Source organism: Orcinus orca, chromosome 20, assembly GCF_937001465.1.
Source record: "Orcinus orca chromosome 20, mOrcOrc1.1, whole genome shotgun sequence".
In the NCBI taxonomy this organism is placed as follows: Eukaryota; Metazoa; Chordata; class Mammalia; order Artiodactyla; family Delphinidae; genus Orcinus; species Orcinus orca.
This window is the reverse complement of record NC_064578.1, coordinates 46,030,108-46,049,354: the sequence shown is the minus strand read 5'-3', so window position 1 is coordinate 46,049,354 and position 19,247 is coordinate 46,030,108. Positions and strand designations below refer to the sequence as shown.

General features: G+C 56.8%; 3 protein-coding genes and 1 pseudogene across 7 annotated transcripts; 3 read left to right on the top strand and 1 right to left on the bottom strand.

The window, feature by feature from the left end:
- Positions 1–679: 679 nt before the first annotated feature.
- Positions 680–3,972, bottom strand: MRPS12 (mitochondrial ribosomal protein S12). Of its 3 annotated transcripts, none has more exons than XM_033431004.2 (3): positions 3,684–3,972; positions 3,337–3,404; positions 680–1,369 (listed from the first exon to the last, which is right to left on the bottom strand). In XM_033431004.2, the coding sequence occupies exons 2-3, from the start codon at positions 3,383–3,385 to the stop codon at positions 999–1,001; spliced, it is 420 nt and encodes a 139-aa protein (XP_033286895.1). In that variant the 5' UTR covers positions 3,386–3,404; positions 3,684–3,972; the 3' UTR covers positions 680–998. The 3 variants fall into 3 exon arrangements, with proteins under 3 accessions (XP_033286895.1, XP_004271362.1, XP_033286894.1); XM_004271314.4 differs by having other exon boundaries at positions 3,689–3,972; XM_033431003.2 differs by having other exon boundaries at positions 3,693–3,972.
- Positions 3,966–17,375, top strand: SARS2 (seryl-tRNA synthetase 2, mitochondrial). Of its 3 annotated transcripts, XR_004483956.2 has the most exons (18): positions 3,966–4,260; positions 8,240–8,335; positions 9,854–9,883; positions 10,462–10,602; positions 10,685–10,739; positions 11,059–11,122; positions 11,361–11,466; positions 12,154–12,201; positions 12,449–12,557; positions 12,876–12,921; positions 13,006–13,093; positions 13,191–13,300; positions 13,968–14,061; positions 14,157–14,249; positions 14,361–14,426; positions 14,514–14,677; positions 17,091–17,131; positions 17,292–17,375. XR_004483956.2 is itself a non-coding variant. In XM_033430990.2 (17 exons), the coding sequence occupies exons 1-16, from the start codon at positions 3,994–3,996 to the stop codon at positions 14,655–14,657; spliced, it is 1,557 nt and encodes a 518-aa protein (XP_033286881.1). In that variant the 5' UTR covers positions 3,966–3,993; the 3' UTR covers positions 14,658–14,677; positions 15,876–17,131. The 3 variants fall into 3 exon arrangements, 2 of the variants coding, with proteins under 2 accessions (XP_033286881.1, XP_004271363.1); XM_033430990.2 differs by lacking the exon at positions 17,292–17,375 and having other exon boundaries at positions 15,876–17,131; XM_004271315.3 differs by lacking the exons at positions 17,091–17,131; positions 17,292–17,375 and having other exon boundaries at positions 14,514–15,001.
- On the top strand, positions 4,277–9,881 carry LOC125962648 (60S ribosomal protein L39-like; annotated as a pseudogene).
- CCER2 (coiled-coil glutamate rich protein 2) lies at positions 16,709–19,184 on the top strand. The gene is made up of 5 exons (XM_004271384.4): positions 16,709–16,835; positions 17,091–17,131; positions 17,292–17,379; positions 17,708–18,171; positions 18,836–19,184. The coding sequence occupies exons 1-5, from the start codon at positions 16,760–16,762 to the stop codon at positions 18,923–18,925; spliced, it is 759 nt and encodes a 252-aa protein (XP_004271432.1). The 5' UTR covers positions 16,709–16,759; the 3' UTR covers positions 18,926–19,184.
- Positions 19,185–19,247: the final 63 nt, after the last annotated feature.

The window sequence follows — 19,247 nt, the reverse complement described above, 5'->3', positions numbered from 1 at the left end:
CACTGTCATCACTGCCATTTAGTCCAGACAGAAACGGGCTCAGAGTTTAAAAGGCCTGCCCAGCGTCACCTGGCCAGGAAACAGGGGAAGCCGGACTTATACCAGACATTGGGTTCCAAAGCCTGAGGATACAAGCTCAGCTCCCAAATTTTCAAACCTAACATGGCCAAGCACATGATCACGTGAGGGCAGCACCACTCTCAGTGCCATTTTCCAAGGGAGGAAACTGAAGCCAGAGGGGGAAGCAAATATACCCAGAGTCACAGAACAAGGAAGAGGTGGAGGCAGGATGTGAACCCAGGTGTGTGTGTCTGAGAATGACAGAAGAGCAGCACACACCATTAATCCTTGCAACACCCCTTCGTGGCCAACATTACAATTACTGCCACTTTTCAGATGAGGAAGCTTGACAGCAGGGCTTTCGTGCCCAGGCCCTCAGCCTGCAGGAAGGGGAACTGGGCCTCAGTGCTGCCCACTAACTCCAAAGTTTAAAACAGAGTGGCCACTGCATGTGTTATACACATAAAGCACCCAGTTTAATCTTCAATCTTCACCAAACCCAACAAAGGCGATTACTGCAAGTGGAGCTATTTTTTTCTGCAGGAGGAAACTGAGGCCAGAGGGGATGTCGGTGCCCAAGACCACACAGAGGGCAAATACCATGCAAATACCACAAGGGGGTGGGGGGGCGTGTCTGTGTTTATTGCAACCCCTTCCCAGTAGATGGCACTACAGTGTTTCGTCCCAGCAGAAGAGGTCCCTGGCGCCAACATGGAAACCAAGAGTGTTGGGAGAGGGGCGCCTTTTTTCTGACTCACACCCAGGACCACTATGGGTTAAGGGTGGTCCTGATGGAAGAGGCGGCCAGGCTTTGAACCACGACCAGCTACTTCTAGAGTTGTACTAGCTTCCCAAGGACACTGCAGGGGCCCCGAGGGGAAGGTTTTGTTCTGCGGTGATCACCCACCCACCGCGTCCCGGGGGAGGTGGGGAGGGAGTCACTTCTTCTTCTGCACGTGGCCACAGTCGTACTTGCCCCGCACGATGGTGAGCTTGACGCCGGGCAGGTCCTGCGTGCGGCCGCCCTGCGCGAGCACGATGTGGTGCTCCTGCAGGTTGTGGCCCTCTCCGGGGATGAAGCACACGGCCTCCCGACCGGTGCTGAGCCGCACGCGGCAGCATTTGCGGTTGGCCGAGTTGGGCTTCTTGGGCTTGCGGATGAACGTGCGCAGGACCACGCCCTTCAGCTGTGGCCGGCCCTCCGTGGGGCCCACTTTCGTAGGCGGATGCTTTGGAGGCCCCCGGCGGTGCATCTGGTTCAGGGTGGCCATGGGACGCGGGGCCCAAGGCCGCGGGGCCAGGGCTAGGCCTGGAGAGACACAACCGGGAGGGCCGCGGTTATTATCCCAGCGAACAGATGATAGCATCAGCCACTCCGCTCTGGTGTTCTCGGCACCGTTCCAAGCACTTCGCCAGGGTGCATTTGTTTACGGCTGGGGTACTCACGGCTGAGAGTAATGTAACATTTATGGAGTAACCACCACGTGTCAGGTCCTATTTTAAGCATTTTCTATGAATTAACTCATTTTATTCTGCAAAGAAGACATTAATTTTAGTGCTGTTTAAACAACAGTAAACGCAAACAGGCTCCCACTGTGTCCTGTACTGTTCTATGCATCGTACCTACGTTAATTTATGCTGCTCCACAGCGACCCCAAGGGGTATCCCTGGGAGGTGTCACTCCTCCTCCTCCCGTCGCACCCTCTCCTATCCCGGTGAGCAGATCCTATCAACTGAACCTTCACAACTGATCAGAATCCCTTTTCTCCCTCCCCCATGGCATCCACCCTGGTCCTGTCCACCCCCGTCTCCCACTGGACTCTCCTGTCCTCCTTCCTCCTCCTCCCAGGTCTCCTGACTCCTACTGTCTGCTCCCCACTCGAAGCCACAGGGACCCCATGGACACCTGGGTCAGATCACATCACTCCCCTGCTCAGAGCCCTCTTGTGGCTCCATCTCAGTTAGGGTAAGAGCCGAATTCCCCCCCGGGGGCCCACGAGGCCCCACCACGAGGCCCCACATGGTCTACGAGCTATTTCTCTGACCTCATCTCCTCACTTGCCCCCTCGTTATCCCTGCTCCAGCCTCAGCCTGTGTCCACAAACACATCAACAGAAAGGAGGGCAGTGTGGCTGCAGTGCAGTGAGAGGAAAGGCAGGTGGGGGAAAAGGGCAGGAATATGGTTCTAAGGTAGATGACAGGATGTGCTCATAGACAGGAAATAGGACATAAAAAGACTCAAACAACTGGATTCTCTTCAACAAACATTCATTGAGCACCTACTGTGTCTTGGCCCCAATCAATAATGGAGACGCAGTGGTGACTGAGACAACCCTGGGCCATGTCCTCTTGGAGCTCCCAGGCCAGAGCTGTGAGGTGCATCCTATCTCTGTGTCACTAGCACGAATGCCCTCTCACACCCAAACGTCACACTCCCCTCCAGATTCAGGGCAGGTCCTGGCCCTACAGTCCATTTCCATGAGTCCTTATGCCTCAAGTTACAGCACAATCCTCAGGACGAGACATTCCTAGAAGTCTCTTCCGACGGGTCTGCCCTTGACCAAGACTGTTCACCTCTCAGTGCCTCAGTGTCCTCATCTGTATGGTAGACACCACAGTCAGGTCTCCCTCCTGAGCACCGTGTGTGAGAGGCTTCCATGAAATATGCATGTCAAGCCAGCCCAGATTCCCCAAGCAGGGCACAGATCTGTCTTGTCCAGTCCTGTGACCCTTGGTGAATAAAGGTCTGCAGAGTGACTGAGTGGAATATTTCTCCTAAGGGCATGGCCCAGGAGAATCATTTGATGTTTGTGGAAGAACTAGGTTCATAAATAAAGTGTCCCTCTCAGTGCCTGGCATGTAGTAGGCTCTTGAAAAACATCAGTTGGGGACTTCCCTGGCGGTTCAGTGGTTGAGACTCCACGCTTCCACTGCAAGGGTGCAAGGGGCGCGGGCTTGATCCCTGATCAGGGAACTAAGATCCCACAAGCCGTGTGCGTCGGCCAAAAAAAAAAAGGAAAAGAAAACGTCGGTTGAATGAATGACTTCAAAGTCTTGCTTGGATGTCTCACCCATGGGAAGTATTTAATATCATTTGCTGAAAAAAATAATTGATCCGAACTCCTGATACCCACCAGACGCCTAAATGCTACTTCCTACCTGTTGCCCTTGCAACCCCTGCTCCGCCGAAACTCGGGGCTATGGCAGAGGGACACAAGTCCCAGGGGATATAACCCTCACGCAGCCTCGTCTCTGCAGCCCAAGCCCCCCATTTACCATGATTTAGAGACGTGCGGAGGCCACGGAGAAGGCCGGACCAGGACATCCCGCCGCCTGCAGCGTCCCTGTGTTAGGGGATAAGAGACTCATTAAGCAGGAGGAAGGGAAAGTGGCCGTAGTCGGGTCCAAATTCTCCCCATCCCACTCTCAGAGCCTTCCGGTTAAATCTAAGGAATTTCCTCTCATTGTAAAACCACAACCCCTAACGCTGCTAACAGAAAACCCTCCGTAAATTTAGGCTTGCTCTGAATAGGCTCTCCCAACCGCCCCCGCTCACAAACAGAAAGAAACTAGAAACTGAGAGAAGGCCCGGGAAGTTTGGAGGACCCGAGAACTCTGCCGACCTTACCGACCCTAGCCGGGTCCACAGACACGCCGAATGCGGCCTCTAGCACGGTCTAGGGATTATCCCGGCAGGGATTGGCTGGTTCTGCCTCTCCAGTACACTGAAGGGGCGGGGAACAGACGACGATTGGGCAACGACAGTGTCAATCTCGGTCAACTGTTCTCGTTGATCTTTCTTCTTGAGGCATGGGAGAGGGCTCACCCCTTCCAGGCTCTGATTGGCTAGTCCCAAGAATAGCTGCTTTGCAATTAGTCTAAACGCGTAGTGGGCGGGACGAAGAGTGCGTGACCCTTTGTCCCCCTTCCAAGATGGCTGCGTCCATAATGCGGCGCTTGTGGCCTCTGGTGGCTGCTCGGGGCTTGCGGCTCCGGGGAGGCTGCGTTTGCAACCAGAGCCCAAGGAGAAGTTTCGCTACGGAGAGACGAGACCGGAACCTCCTGTACGAGCACGCGCGTGAGGGCTACAGCGCGCTCCCTCAGCTGGACATGGAGCCGCTGTGCGCATACCCGGAAGAGGCCGCGCGCGCCCTGGAGCTCCGCAAGGGGGAGCTGCGGCCGGAGGATCTGCCCGCGATCGTGAGTGCGCTTGCGCCGGCCGGTGGTTGCGAGGCCGGGCCGCTTTGTCTATTGGCTGTTCGTTTTACGGACGAAATGGGCTAGCAAGAAACTCTCCAGCAGGGGGCGGTCTTATCGCAGGAATTTTAGTTCCTCCCCAAGTTTAGCCAACGTGTTGTACTTGGCACCTAACTACGTGCCAGTTAGCCAGAGTGCTAAGGCCCTACTGTCTAGATACCCATGATGCACTTGCCCCATAAAGCGTGCTGGGTACCCACTCTGCGTTAGGAACTTACTGTCTGCCAGCGTCCTCTGTGCTTAGACCTCATGCCAGGCTTATCCTAAGGCCACGAAGGAAAATGGGGGACAGGGATGTGAATCAGCGGCGGGGGGTGTGAATCAGTGATAGGGGCGGGGGTTGCCTCTTGCCTTTGGAGAACGAGAGGTAGAGTTGTGCACCTACCCCACAGGTAGTAGGCAGTTAAATAGTGTTATTTAATGAATGAATGTGCTTTTGAACAGATATGTAGGGAGCACCCCTGTTGTGTTCCAGATGTTGAGAATAAGGCAGTGAATATTATTATTAATAAAGCTAGCACTTATATAATACTGCATGCTGGGGAACTAGAACCAGGGTCACCATACTTCTAGACCCTGCTGGGGTGCTGAGGATGATGGGGACCCCAAATCCTCCCAGCCCTCTCTTGGGCCCCCCTACCGTCCTATTTTAAGTGCTTTACACAGATGAGTCTCATTTAAATTTCACAACAACTTTATGAGGTGGGTACCATTATTTCCCCTATTTTATCAGAGGGGAAGTTAAGGCTCAGAGAAGTTAATTAAAAAAGAAAAACTAGGAACTTCCCTGGTGGCGCAGTGGTTAAGAATCCGCCTGCCAACGCAGGGGACACGGGTACAAGCCCCGGTCCGGGAAGATCCCACATGCCGCGGAACAACGAATCCCGTGCGCCACAACTACTGAGCCTGTGCTCTAGAGCCAGCGAGCCACAACTACTGAGCCCGTGTGCCACAACTACTGAAGCCCACGTGCCTAGAGCCCAAGCACCGCAACAAGGGGAGCCACCGCAATGAGAAGCCCGCACACTGCAAAGAGGAGTAGCCCCCGCTCGCCACAACTTAGAGGAAGCCTGTGCACAGCAAGGAAGACCCGACGCAGCCAAAAATAAATTAAAAATTTATTAATTTTTCAAAAAAGAAAAACAAAAAATATATGGCAGTTCCTCAAAAAACATAGAATTACCATGTATTCCAGCAATTCCACTTCTGGATATATACCCAAAAAGAACTGAAAGAAGGGACTCAGATATTTGTATGCCCATGTTTATAGCTGCGTTAGTCACAGTGGCCAAAAGGTGGAAGCAACCCAAGGGTCCACTGATGGATAAATGGATAAACAAAATGTGGTAAATACATACAATGGAATAACATTCAGCCTTAAAAAGGAAGGACATTCTGACACATGCTACAACGTGGATGCACTTTAAAGACGTTATGCTAAGTGAAATTTGCCAGTCACAAAAGGGCAAATACTGTGTGATTCCAGTTGTATGAGGCACCTGGAGCAAATTCACAGAGACAGAATGTAGAATGGTGGTTGTCAGGGGCAGGAGGGGAGAAAGTTTAATGGGTACAGAGTTTCAGTTTGGGAACGTAAAGAAGTTCCAGAGATGGGTAGTTATGATGATAGCATGACGATATGAATGTACTTAATGCCACTGAACTGTACACGTAAAAACAATTTTTTATTGGAGTAGTTGCTTTACAATATTGTGTTAGTTTGTGCTATACAGCAAAGTGAATCAGTTATACATATACATATATCCACTCTTTTTTGGATTTTTTTCCATATAGGTCATTACAGAATATTGAGTGGAGTTCCCTGTGCTATACATTAGGTCCTTATTAGTTATCTATTTTATATAGTGTGTATAGGTCAGTCCCAATCTCCCAATTTATCCCTCCTCCCTGAACTGTACACTTAAAAAATGGTTAAAGGACTTCCCTGGTGGCACAGTGGTTAAGAATCCACCTGCCAGTGCAGGGGACATGCGTTCCAGCCCTGGTCCAGGAAGATCCCACAGGCCACGGAGCAACTAAGACCATGCTCCACAACTACTGAGCCCACGTGCCACAACTACTGAAGCCCATGCACCGTGTGGAGGCCGTGCTCCACAACAAGAGGAGCCATCGCAATGAGAAGCCCTTGCACTGCAACGAAGAGTAGCCCCCGCTCACCGCAACTAGAGCAAGCCCACATGCAACAACGAAGACCCAATGCAGCCAAAAATAAAAAATTTTTAAAATACTTTTTTAATTATTAAAATGGTAAATCTTGGCTGTTGGATTTACTCCTCGCCATGTCTTCTCACAAGACTTTCAGGATCAAGCGATTCCTGGCCAAGAAACAAAAGTAGGATCGTCCCATTCCCCAATGGATTCGAATGAAAACTGGTAATAAAATCAGGTACAAGTCTAAGAGAAGACATTGGAGAAGCACCAAGCTGGGTCTATAAGGAGCCTCACATATGAAGTGGCGCACATTGTCAGAGCATCACTAGTGTCTGGAACAACTGCCTGTGTTTGATGCTCTCTCCTCTTTTCTTGATCTTTCCTCACCACTGCTCACTGTGTAGCTCAGTAATAAACATGTGAACCTTTTGTTGGGAAAAAGAAAAAAATAAAAAGGTAAGTTTTATGTATATTTTACCTCAGTTTACTAAAGTGCTGGTTTAGAGACCCTAAGTTAAATTTATAACCCACAGACGGATCACATTCCAAAGCTTGAAAAACACTTCCTTAGGGCATAAGTGTGGAGAGGACTATGGCGTGTGGCTTGTCAGGCAGTAGCAGGGCATGCAGTTTGTTCCTGGGGGCGCTGGGGGCCAGGGGTGCTCTCAGGCAGGAGAGGATTGTATAAGAACTCTGGCTGGACTGGAGAGGGTGAGCCTGAAGGCCAGGAGGCTGGCACAGGGCTTCTGGGGGGTGATGACGGGATCTGGGGTGGGGCAGGAGTGGGGAGATGAGGAAGGACAGAAAGGTCAGCACGTGGTACCTGGCTGCGGGACTGGGGTGGAGGGTGGGCGTTAGTGGGGCTGTCCCTGAGGAGGAGCAGATGTGGGGGAGATACTTTTCCCAGAGTCACTCTTGCACACGGTGAGCTGGGAGGTGTCCAGGAGACATCCAGGGGGAGCCACCAAGTGGGTAACAAACCATCCTGTGATCTCCCTCTCTCCCCTCTGGCTTCCCCTCCCCCTTCCAGGGAGGTAGGACAGTGTTGCTTGCACCATTTTGTCGAAGGGAAAACTGCAGCCAGAGAGGACAGAGGGCTTTGCTCGGGGATCTGGGCTCACAGAGGGACTCCACAGCAGTAGGTGTGCCCAAAGAGTGAGGGCTGGAGGGGGCTGCGTCTCTCCCGCCCCTCCTGACCCTCCTGACCCCCCTGGGTTGGTGAGTGCAGGTGTAGCTGCCGTGGCCGCCCCATAGGACAGAGGCTGTTTTGCTCTCACATGAGAGTCAAGAGGTAAGTGCGCCTCAGCTCCACGTCCCCCAGCGTCCAGGTCCTTTCGTCTTCTTGCTCTGCATCCCTTAGGGGGTTGTCCTGTTCACCTCTCCTCAGGGTCCGTCGTCCAGTCCAAAGGGAGTGAGAAAGTCCAGTATGGGGGCTTATCTTTAAGGAGGCAACTCAAGAGTGACACCTACCACTTCAGCTCATGTCCCTTGGTCAGTCTTGGGCCCACAGACACATGTAGCTGCCTGGGAGGCTGGGAGTGTGTCTTAATTCTGGGCAGCTGTGTGCCCGGCTAAACATCAGAGGGTTCAAGTACTGAAGGGAAGGAGGGGAGAATGGCTACTGGGGGACAGTGAGTGGTCTCTACCTCACCCCACTGCTGGTCCAGGGGGCCGAGGGGACGAGGCTCCAGCCAGAAGGGGCAGGGGACAGTGGCCGCTTCACATCTTTCCCTCCTGTGTCCACCCCCAGATCTCAACATGGCAGGAGCTGAGGCAGCAGCGGGAGCAGATCCGGAGCCTGGAGGAGGAGAAGGGGGCCGTGGCTGAGGCAGTGCAGGCCCTGCTGGTGAGCGCGGGGGTCCTGGGTGGGTGGGGTGGGGTGGCAGGAGGATGCCTCTGGCTGCAGGTAACAGGAAACCCAATTTATGGAACGTGAAGGAGGTGGACATTCATTATGTCACACAACAAGCCACCCAGGGCCAGGCATCCCTGGGACTGATGAATTAGCAGCTCCCCCCAGCATCCCTAAGCCAGGTTCCTTCCCTCTCTCTCCACCTGCAACCTCACATGTTGATTTGACCTCAGCTGCCCCCTCAGGGTCCCAGGGTGCCTGCCGTAGTACAGCGTCTCCTGGCATGTCTCTGCCAGAGGCAGAAAACAGGACTTCTCTGGCTTGAGTGCCTTTTCCAAGAGCAGGGAGACCTTTCCTGAAGCATCCAGCAGAGTCCCCTCATGTCTCACGGGCCCAGACACCCCACAGCCACACCAGTCAATGACAAGAGGCAACCTTGGCTGGGCCCACGTTCCCTGAACTGCAGGCTACCCAGGGGAGGGTGAACTGAGTCAGGGATCCCTGGCTAGAAGGAGGAAGGAGGGCAAATGGTCTCGGGTTAGACAGCCAACAGCGTCTGCCACAGAGGGCTGAAAAGCAATCGTCGTCATAATAGCAGACGTGTCCATAGCCATCGCTGCCTGCCAGGCGCTGTCCTAGGTGCTTTCCTTACTCAATCGCCACAGCTCTGTGAGTCAGGAACAATACAAACCCGGTTCTACAGCTGAGGAAACCGAGACCTCAAGAGGTTCAAATGTGCCTGTCTCACAGCTAGGAAGCAGGAGAGGTGGGATTGGCACCCAGGCATTTGGGCAGCTTTTCACCACTCTCCCAACCCTAACTACATCTCCCAGTGACCTGCTGTGTCTTGCCAGGCCCTGGGCTACATGCATCGCAGGCGAGCAGCCAGTGAAAACAACAAGATTGATCACAGTTCATGTTCAGTGAGCACGAGCTCATCTTCTCAGGAAGCCAGGCAACAGCCCTACTAAAGAGCTCCTGTTAGCCCATTTCACAGACCAGGATACCAAGGCTCAGAGAAGGGAAGAGATTTGCCTAAGGGCACACAGCTGGTAGGCACCCAACATTCAGACCCAGATCTGCCTGATTCCCTCTGGTGCTCAGGACCACAGAAGGTTCAGAGTATCACAGACCCTTGGTCTCAGGCCTCCAAATGCATGCTCACAGACCTTACCGTTCCGAGCCTCAGTTTTCTCATCTACAAAACGGGCATCACACTGATGCGCGAAACTCAAGGAGTGGGCTATGAAGAAATAGGATCATATTAGAGTCCTCTGCACATGGCCAGGCATGAGGCAGCACTCAATAAATGGAGCTGCAGGCATGATTACTATTATGTTACCTTGCCTCCTCCCAGCTTTACTGACAGAGAAACTGAGGCACAGAGTGGAGGAGGGTCCAGCCAGGCACTGGCAGAGCAAGGAATTCAGATCCCCTGGCCCTGACCTTTCACCCCTCCTCCCCATCCCCAACTTCATCAACCTGATCACCCCCTCCTTCTCTTTTCTACAGGTAAACCAGGACCACAGTCAAGTGCAGCAGGTACTACAGGGAGTTGATATCCTGTTCCTGGTGAGGGGTGGGCAGCAAAGATCCCATTATCAGCCATGAAGTCTCCATTGTATGTAATAGAAAACATAACTCAAATAGGAGTAAGGAAAATAACATCAAGAGGCTCTATTGATTCATGAAACTAAAAAGATTGGCTTCAGGTACAGCTGGATCCAGGTCCTGGCCCATATTTGCTTCTGCTTCCTTCTTATTCCCAGACCAGCTTTCTCCCCTTGGGGCAAGGGGAGGCAGGGTCTGGTGCAGAGAGGACCATTTTCCTGACAGCTCCAGACACAGCCCTGGGGCTGATTCTCATGAGTTCATCTTGGGTCATGTGCCTGTCTTTAAGCCAATCACTATGGTCAAAGCAATGGAATGTTCTAGTAGACCAGGCCAGAGCCATGTCCCTGTGGTGGTGAGGGGAGGTTCCTGGAAGGAAATACAAGATGTTGAGTGAAAACAGGCAGCAGCAGACGTCCACCACAGAGGTTGTGCTAGCTGGGATGAAGGTCAAACTGGTTGAGGGACCCCACCCGCTCCTGGGCTGACCCTGCCTGCCCCACTCCCAGGACCCCCAGTATCAGAGTCTGCGGGCACGTGGCCGGGAGATCCGGAAGCAACTCATGCTCCTGTACCCCAAGGAGGCCCAACTCGAGGAGCAGTTCTACCTGCGGGCGCTGAGGCTGCCCAACCAGACCCACCCAGACGTGGTGAGCGTCGCGCTGGGCAGTGGGGGAGGCCAGGGGTCCACCTAGTGCCACCTTCCCAGTGACACCCACTGTTTCCCTGCAGCCCGTCGGGGACGAAAGCCAGGCCCGAGTGCTCCATGTGGTTGGAGACAAGCCAGGTGGACCACAGCCCAGGCCAGGGGACCCCAGGCTGGGGGCGGGGGCTCCTGGGGTCTGGGACCATGGCTGGAGCCTGTAGAGCCCCAGGGCTTTCCCATTTCTCACCCTGTCTCGTATGTGTGTGTGCGGGTACACGTGTGTGTGTGTACACGCACACATGTATTTGTCTTTTTTTCCTCCCCCCTCTCTTTTCCTCTCCTTTTCTCTCCCTCCCTCTGTCCTCCTCTCCTTCCGCTCTCTCTCTAATCCTCTTTCTCTCTGTCCCTGTTCCCTGTCTCTCCTCCCCCTCTTACCCCATTGCTTTTCATCCGTATATAGCCTTCTCCTTCCAACCCCGGGGCCACCTGGAAATAGCTGAGAAACTCGACATCATCCGTCAGAAGTGAGCCCCCCTCCCAGCCCCCATCGCCCAGCCCTCCCAGCCCAACAGCTGGCTGCCGGCTCCGCCTCATTGGGCTCAGCATGGGATGTGGAACTGCCAGGGCCTTGCCCGGCATGAATGTTTGATGCCTGGCCCCCCGCCTGGCAGCTGGGCCTCTGCCCCGGGGTGCTTGAGTCCCCCTCTTCCCCCACCAGCCCTGGCCCACGTGCCCCCGCCTGTCTGCCCATCTGTCTCCCAGGCGTCTGTCCCACGTGTCTGGCCACCGCTCCTATTACCTGCGTGGGGCTGGGGCCCTCCTGCAGCACGGCCTGGTCAACTTCACACTCAACAAGCTCATCCACCGGGTATGGGCCTGGATGGGAGGGTTGCCTGGAGGGGGTGGCATTGAAGCTGAGCTCTGAAGGCTCAGGGTGGAGAGGAGGGGGTGACCTCTGCTCCAGTCACTGTTTTCAGAGCTTTACATGTATTATTGACATATTTAATTCTTAGGGCAACTTTACGAGGTGAGTGCTATTATTATCCCCTTTAAAGATGGAGGAGGGAGTAACTAGCCAGGGTCTCCCAGCTAGCGTGTGGAGCCGCACCTGTAACCACTGCCCCTCACTGCCTGCTTGCAGTGTACAGGGAGTGTTGGGGAAATACAGCATCCGTTGAAACTGGAGGGGTCGGCAAGGGATGAATGCACGGGATGTCGGCCATGGTGAGGGACTCAGACATTTCCTGAGGGCACTGGGGAGCCACAGAAGGCTTTCAGCAGGGGAGGGACATCGTCAGATCTAAGTGGTATATCCAAGTGAGGAAACCAGGAAGCACCAGCAGAGGGGGCCCCAGTGACAGGGGCCCAGGACCCCGGGTCCAGCTCCAAGTCCACTTGCTCAGGCCTGCCTCGATTTCCTCTGAAGTGAAATGGACTTTGGAGTGACACGGGGGAGCCATTGGCCCACCCTGCAGCGTCCTTTCTTCAGGCCTGAGCTTGGGGTCTGGTGGGGGTCCTGGCTGTGCTCCTCACCCCTCCCATCCCCCCCTCACAGGGCTTCACCCCCATGACGGTGCCAGACCTTCTCCGAGGAGCTGTGTTTGTGAGTGAGGACTCTGTTCCCCATGCCCAGCCGTGTGTCAGGCCCCATTCTGAGGGTTCCAGGTGGAGAGACCAGCCTGTCTCCCCCGAGGAACCTGGCCTGGGGCTGCGTTGAGGGGGTCAAGCCATAACAGGGAGCTCAGGGTGATTCCAGATGCTTTTAGGGGAGGAGCAGGGGTTGTGACTGCAGAATGGGGGCCACCCAGGTTACCTGACCCCTGACCTCTGTGGCCTGGCCTCCTCCCCAGGAAGGCTGTGGGATGACACCAAATGCCAAACCATCCCAAATTTACAACATCGACCCCTCGCGCTTTGAAGACCTCAACCTGGCCGGGACAGCAGAGGTGGGACTTGCAGGTGAGTTCCTACCTGGGGGCAAGAGTGGGGTGAGGACACCTCCAGTGTCCTCAGAGCAGGAGGGGATCGAAAGGGGACAGCCAGGAGCCTCCTGGCGGGTGATGGCTGCACGCCCAGGATATCTCAGCGACCCCAGGGCCTATGTGTACAGTTGTGTAGGTTGTTTACTGCACAATGGTACGGTGAGGATCCAGCCACATGTCCTGACTTGAGGTTGCGTCTGCTAGAGGGGACACCTTTTCTAATTCTCACAAAGGTTTCCTATGGCTGGATGGATGGTGGCCTTGGCTGACCCATTCTGTCTTCCTCTCCTCCCAGGCTACTTCATGGACCACTCTGTGGCCTTCAGGGATCTGCCAATCAGGTGATGCCCAGTTCCTTTAGACCTTGTCCCCACCAGTGACATTCCCTCTCCTCTCCCTGACCCCACCTACCCTGCTCCCCCCAGGATGGTTTGTTCCAGTACCTGCTACCGGGCGGAAACAGACACGGGGAAGGAGCCGTGGGGGCTGTATCGAGTACACCACTTCACCAAGGTTGGCATAGCTAGGACTGGCAACAGCCCAGCGCCCCAGCCCGTCAAGCCCAACAGCCTAGTGCCTCCTGACTCCTGTGCCCCCCGCCCTGCCCCAGGTGGAGATGTTTGGGGTGACAGGCCCTGGGCTGGAGCAGAGCTCGCAGCTGCTGGAGGAGTTCCTGTCCCTTCAGATGGAGATCTTGACAGAGCTGGGCTTGCACTTCCGGTGCGGGGAGGGGCCGGGGGCTGAGGTGGGTGGCAGAGGATGGGGGTGAGGGAGGAGGGAGGGAAGGGCTGGCTAGGTGCTCCCCCATCTTGAAAATCCTCACCACCTCTTCTCCCTCTGCCCCCTTTTGCCTGTGTTACGATTATATATAGGATGTCCGTCTACCTATCAGTCTATAAAATCCCGCATAGGATCGTAATGGCCGCATAAGCTGCGCAGGGCACTCCAGTGTCCAGACCAGGCCCCTTCCCTCCTGTTGCTCCCCATCCCTAGGGTGCTGCCTCATCTGCATGGTCCAGGATGGCTCTTCACCCTCCAGGGGGCGAGGGCACACCCCTTCCCTTTAAGGGGGTGACTGGACGTCACAAGCCCCACCTCCTCGCACCCTGTCAGTCACACGGAGCTTTCAAGAGAAGCTGGGAAGGGTGGACTTTTATCTGGGTGACCCATTACAAAAACCTGAGGGTGCTCCTGTTACAGAAGGAAGCACGGCGATGGTGAACAGCCCACTCGGCCACCTCTTCCCCTTTGCCACTGTCCTCTACTTTATCCCTTGCATTTCCCTCTTTTGGCTGCCTCCTCTTCCATCGCCTCCCCTTGCCCCTGCCCCGCTCCTCCACCACCTCTCACCTGCTGGCCCTTGCCATGTCTTTCTCCTGGGCTGCAGGGTCCTGGACATGCCCACCCAGGAGCTGGGCCTGCCCGCCTACCGCAAGTTTGACATCGAGGCCTGGATGCCGGGCCGAGGCCGCTTTGGCGAGGTGAGCCCCCTGCCCGGCGGGGCGACAGGGTGGGAAAGAGGACCCCACCGCCGCCGACGGCCCATCGTCTCAGCCCACCCCACCCCCATGCCCAGGTCACCAGTGCTTCCAACTGCACGGACTTCCAGAGCCGCCGCCTCCACGTCATGGTCCAGACGGAGGCCGGGGAGCTGCAGTTCGCCCACACGGTGAGCCACACACCCTCGCCCACCCTCCCCAGTGCCCGGTGCCCCGGGCCCACCACCTCAGCCCCTCCCTGGGCCGGCCGGCAGCTGGGTCTGAGCGTGCCCCTCTCGCAGGTGAACGCCACAGCCTGTGCTGTCCCCCGCCTCCTCATTGCACTCCTGGAGAGCAATCAGCAAAAGGTGAGGGGGCAGCGGGAGGATCTCACGCAGGGAGGCGGAGGCTGCAGGGCTGGCAGGGCAGCCGCCTGAGGCCTGCTCTCTCCCCAGGACGGCTCGGTGCTCGTGCCCCCTGTCCTCCAGCCCTACCTCAGCACCGATCGGATCACGACCCCCACCCACGTGCCTCTCCAGTACATCGGCCCCAACCAGCCCCAGAAGCCCAGGCTCCCGGGCCAGCCTGCCTCGAGCTGAGGACTCATCCTCGTTGGCCAGTAGGGTTGTCGCTGTTTCCTGGAGCTTAGGGGGTCGCTGGGCCCCTGGGACCTGTTGTCCTGAGCCATCCCGACATTTGCCTTCCTCATGTCAGCTCCCCGCCTGGGCCCCTGGACTCCAGGGTCCACCACTCCTGTGCCCCTACTTCCTCAGGATCAGTCAGTGACCCTGTTGTCGTTGGAGCTCCCAGCCTGTGCTGGGAAGCAGTGTTTCCTCCAAGGGGACTTGGAGGTTCTAGGGATGGGGGAAGGCCTCCATCCCTCCTTCCTTCTTCCCGCCCTCAGTGCTTAAGAGAAAGTCCCCCAATAAATAGTGGAACAAAGGCCTTTGTGGGTCTGTGAGTTAGGGGGGTGGCCTGGCCAACCTGCTAGGGATGCTGGGCTATTGCTCAGAGGTGCTGAATCCTCAGGGGGTCTGTGGCTGCAGGAACCAAGCCAGAAGTGTCCAGCATCCCCAGAGCACGTGGAGGGTAGCTTGGGGGCCACTGAGGGAATTGAGAGGATGCCGAGGCCTCTCCCCTGACTCTGGGACAAGTGGCACCTCACGTCCAACCTCCCCCCTCATTCCCCAGCTCCGGGTGGGGTCCAGGAAGCAGCCCAAACTCGGTGAAGCCAGAACTCACTCCTCCCCTAAGTGCCTCTGTCTCAGTACCTGGAACTGCTCTCCCAGCTCCTCAGGCCGCAGCCCTGAGAGTCATCCTCGACTGTTCTCTCCTCTCCACATCCACATCCCATCCTTCAGCAAACCCCGGCAGCTCCTCCTTCAAAATATTTCCAGAACCCTCCTTTGCCCTCTCGTCCCTGGCCCCTCCCTGGGCCTGTCCACTGGTATCTCCCATTTGGAGAATCGCGGCAGTCTGTCGGCCGTCTTCCTGCTCCCTGTCTCCCGCACAAAGCCAGAGGGACCCTGTGGACACCTGCGTTGGGTCACATCCCTCCCTGCTCAGGGCCCTCCTGTGGCTCCATCTCACTCAGGGGAAAGGGCAAGCTGTCACCATGGTCCACGGGGCCCCACGTGACCTGCCCCCCACCTTCCTCTTCAACCAGCCTCTTCCCTGTCGTGCTCTGGCCACCCCCCAACCTGCCTTGCTGTTCTTATCCTCAGACTTATTCCCAACTCAGGCCTCTGCACTTGCTAGACCGCTCCCTGGCTACTCTTCCCTAGATCTTGTGTGATTGCTTGCATTTTGTCACTCAGGCCTTAGCCCAGATGTCACCTCCTCCGAGAGGACTTCCCTGACCAGCGTGGCCAAAGTAAACACCCCAGCACTCAGCATCTATGCCGCTGTGCTGTGCTGCGCCGCAGCCTCCTTCCTTGAGTGTTGTCTTTCCCCATTCTCAGATGTCTGCTCCAAGAGGCCAGGGAAGTTTGCCAGTAGCCCCATTCATTGTTGTAGCACCAGGGTCTAGAAGAGGACTGGGCATGTAATGGGTGCTCAACAAAAATGACTGGGATGAAGGAGCTCGGACCTGTGTAGTTCGCAGTGCCAAGCACTGCCCAAGCTAACATGTGCATTAACTGATTTAATCTTCCCCATCAAGCTGTGGAGTAGGTTGTCACCAGCCCTATTTCACAAGTGAGGAACAGGTCTTAGATTAAGCAGTTGTCCCAGGGCTGCACAGCTGGTAGTGGAGGAGCTGGGACTCAGGTGGGGCCCAGATACAGCTCTGAGGAAGTAGATTTATGAGACCCACTTTCCAGAGGAGAAAATGGGCCAAGGAAAGGAAGGAGTTGCCTAAGGTTGGTCTGTAAGTGGCTGCCTCTGGATTCAAACCCAGGTCCCGCCTCCCAGTGGGGCCTTAAGCTCATCAGACCCTGTTTCCCTGGGCAGAGAATCCCCACCCCCACCCCCGCGCTGGAGCTCAGGGGCTGGAAGCTGGAGGGGAGGGTGCAGGGAGTGGGCCCCCATGAATAATTGAGGGCCTCAGGCGGGTCTCCGCCCCGCAGCTGTTGCCCTCCATCTGGCGGGGAGCGGGTGGTGGTGACGTCACTTCCTCCCGTGGGGGCCACCGGGGGCGCGGGTTATAAGGAGCTGCCTCCCCGGCCGCACGGTGCGAGGACCCTGGTCCGGACGCCCCGCCATGCAGCGCCGCGAGCCCACCGTGCCGCTCTTGCTACTGCTGCTGCCTCCTCTGCTGGCGCTGCTGCTCGGGGCGGGTGAGCGCCTGAGACCAGGGCGACCCCCCCGGCCAGCCTGGGGAGCGGGGGACTCGGGTGACCGGGGGCGGGGATGGCGCACCCAGCGGGGCCAGACTAGAGCTTTCACGGGCTGAGCTTCCAGGTGGAGACGGCGCACCTGGCAGGGGGGCTGGGGGAGGGGACTTGTGGGTACCGGGACGACCTCGGAGCTGGAATCAGCACCCGGGACAGCGCCCGGAGTGCGAGCCCAGCACCCCCGTCCTTCCTCCACAGCCACCGTGGCTCCCCTGGCACCGCGACCCTCCAAGGAGGAGGTGAGGACTGCGGCCCTCTTGCCCTGCCTCATCTCCCTGGGGCCCTGGTCCCCCCTGCCCAGCCCCCTCCACGATCTTTTGTCTCCCTCCAACCCTCCCACTGTTCTCATGCCCCCCATCTGCCCTACCCTCAACCTCCCCTCTGACCCTTCACCCCCAGCTGACCCGCTGTCTGGCAGAGGTGGTCACAGAAGTGCTGATGCTGGGCCAGGCCAAGCGAGGCCCCTGCATGGCTCTGCTCCACAAAGGTAAGGAGGGCCCAGGCCCCAGTTCCTCTTAGGAGCTCCCACCCCACCAGGGCTGCCCGGAGGAAGGGGTGTCCTCTTCTCATCCTAGAGCCATTGTCTGGGCTGGCCCGGCATTGTCAAGTGTGTCCAGACTGAAGGAGCCTGGCCCCTAGCCCCACCCTCGGGGCTCCCTGCAAGGGTACAGGACGGGGGCAGAGAGTGTCTCCCAGCACCTGACTCTCCCCTCCCAGGTCTGGGCAGTGCCCCTGTGGGACCTCGGGCAGCCCCAGAACTCCTCTAGGGCTGTTTTCTGTTTGGCTGCACAGAGAACATCCTCTCTTTCCTCTAGAAATGTGTGAGACAGAGTCCTGCGGCTGTGGGTCCACTGAAGAGAAAGGCCTCCTGGTTGGGGATTTTAAAAAGCCAGAGGCTGGGAAGACAAGGTCCAGCCAGGAGGTGAGGGACGAGGAAGAGGAGGCAGCAGAAAGGACCCACAAGGCCGAAGTGCGGGAACAGGCCATCCGCGAGCAGCTCCACGGCCGGCTGCGCCAGGAGGACCACAGAAAGGAGGAGGAAAAGGAGAGGGGGCCCGTGGAGACCATTGAGGGCCCGTGGAAGCGGGTGGCAGAGCAGACCAGCGATGAGGAGACGGCCCAGTTCGAGGCAGAGGAGAAGGGGGTGCAGGTGCTGGGCAGGGGCCACAGCCTGTGGCCGGGGGCCGAGGCGGGTGGAGAGAGGCACGAGGACCGCCACCACCTCCACCAGGCAGAAGCTGAGCCCAAGCAGGAGAAGAGAAAGGCTTCGGACAGGGAGGTGAGTGGAGGAGGCAAGGGGGGAGTGGGGTGGAGCAGATGTCCGTGGACTTCCTACCGAACAGCCACCGGTGTTGGGCCATAAACAGCAAGGTCCACCACAAACGGGCCATAGTGACCAGGACTGACACGAGGACTAGGCAGCAACATCTAAGTGGGGCCTTCACTTGACCAGGAGGGCTTCCGTACTTCCATTGCAGTAACCAAGAGGCCACCATTACCACACAGAAGTGCCCGAGTTAGCCACCACTGCTAGCCTGTGACCAGCAAGCTGGCCACCATGAGAAGTAGCTGCCGCGGCTGGTTCACTGGGCTCTAGATGGACACCACTGCTGGGTCATGAGAAGCAAAGGTGGTGGCAGTGACCGAAATGGCCATCACCTCACAAATGGGTCACAGCATCCCAGCGGAGCGCCTTTGCTAGTCCTCTGTCTGCCGCTGTTGGCTATGGCACACACCACAGGCCTCACCGCTGGCCACGTTAGCTGCCGTGACCCTTCCAGGGTTGCAGCAACCAGCAGGGCGACCATCGCGGCCCACGATGACCAGGATGACCACTGCTGGTTGCCACTAAGTGAACTGACCTGGCCCACATTCATGGGCAACCACTGAGGTGGCCTGCCTTTGAAGGTGGGTGCTGAGCACCCCACTTCTGATCCCCCCAGGAGCATGACGTGGAACGGCTGGAGCACACGAGAGATGAGCTGAAGAAGGCGACGGAGATGCTGGGAGAGGAGCTCAGGAGGGCGGGCTGACCCCTGACCTCGTGTCCTCCTTCCTCACAAACCCTACGGCTTAGGACTGTTGACACCCAAACCCTTCCAGTCCATCACCCCATTCTGCTCCCCAACCTGCAGGAGTGGGGAGAAGGGTGCGCCTTGAAACCAGGCCTGAGGGGCCAAGTCTGAGCTGGGTAGAGGGGCTGGGCTCAGACTGACTCAGGAAACAGCCCTGACACCCGTCTAACGCAGTCCAACCCTCCCGAGTGAATAAAGCACAAAGAAAACCACCAAGGCTTATCGTGTAGCACTTGATTTTAGAGGGACAGGAGCTGAGGAGTGGGCGGGAGGCCTGGGA

Coding starts and splice junctions, on each gene's coding strand:
- MRPS12 (XM_033431004.2), bottom strand. CDS start 3,385: ATGTCCTGGTCCGGCCTTCTCCGTGGCCTCCGCACGTCTCTAAATCAT. Junction 1,370..3,336: donor CCGCACGTCTCTAAATCATG/GTAAATGGGGGG, acceptor GTGTCTCTCCAG/GCCTAGCCCTGGCCCCGCGG.
- SARS2 (XM_033430990.2), top strand. CDS start 3,994: ATGGCTGCGTCCATAATGCGGCGCTTGTGGCCTCTGGTGGCTGCTCGG. Junction 11,467..12,153: donor TCAACAAGCTCATCCACCGG/GTATGGGCCTGG, acceptor CCCCCCTCACAG/GGCTTCACCCCCATGACGGT. Junction 14,427..14,513: donor TGGAGAGCAATCAGCAAAAG/GTGAGGGGGCAG, acceptor CTCTCTCCCCAG/GACGGCTCGGTGCTCGTGCC.
- CCER2 (XM_004271384.4), top strand. CDS start 16,760: ATGCAGCGCCGCGAGCCCACCGTGCCGCTCTTGCTACTGCTGCTGCCT. Junction 16,836..17,090: donor GGCGCTGCTGCTCGGGGCGG/GTGAGCGCCTGA, acceptor CTTCCTCCACAG/CCACCGTGGCTCCCCTGGCA. Junction 17,132..17,291: donor CGCGACCCTCCAAGGAGGAG/GTGAGGACTGCG, acceptor CTTCACCCCCAG/CTGACCCGCTGTCTGGCAGA.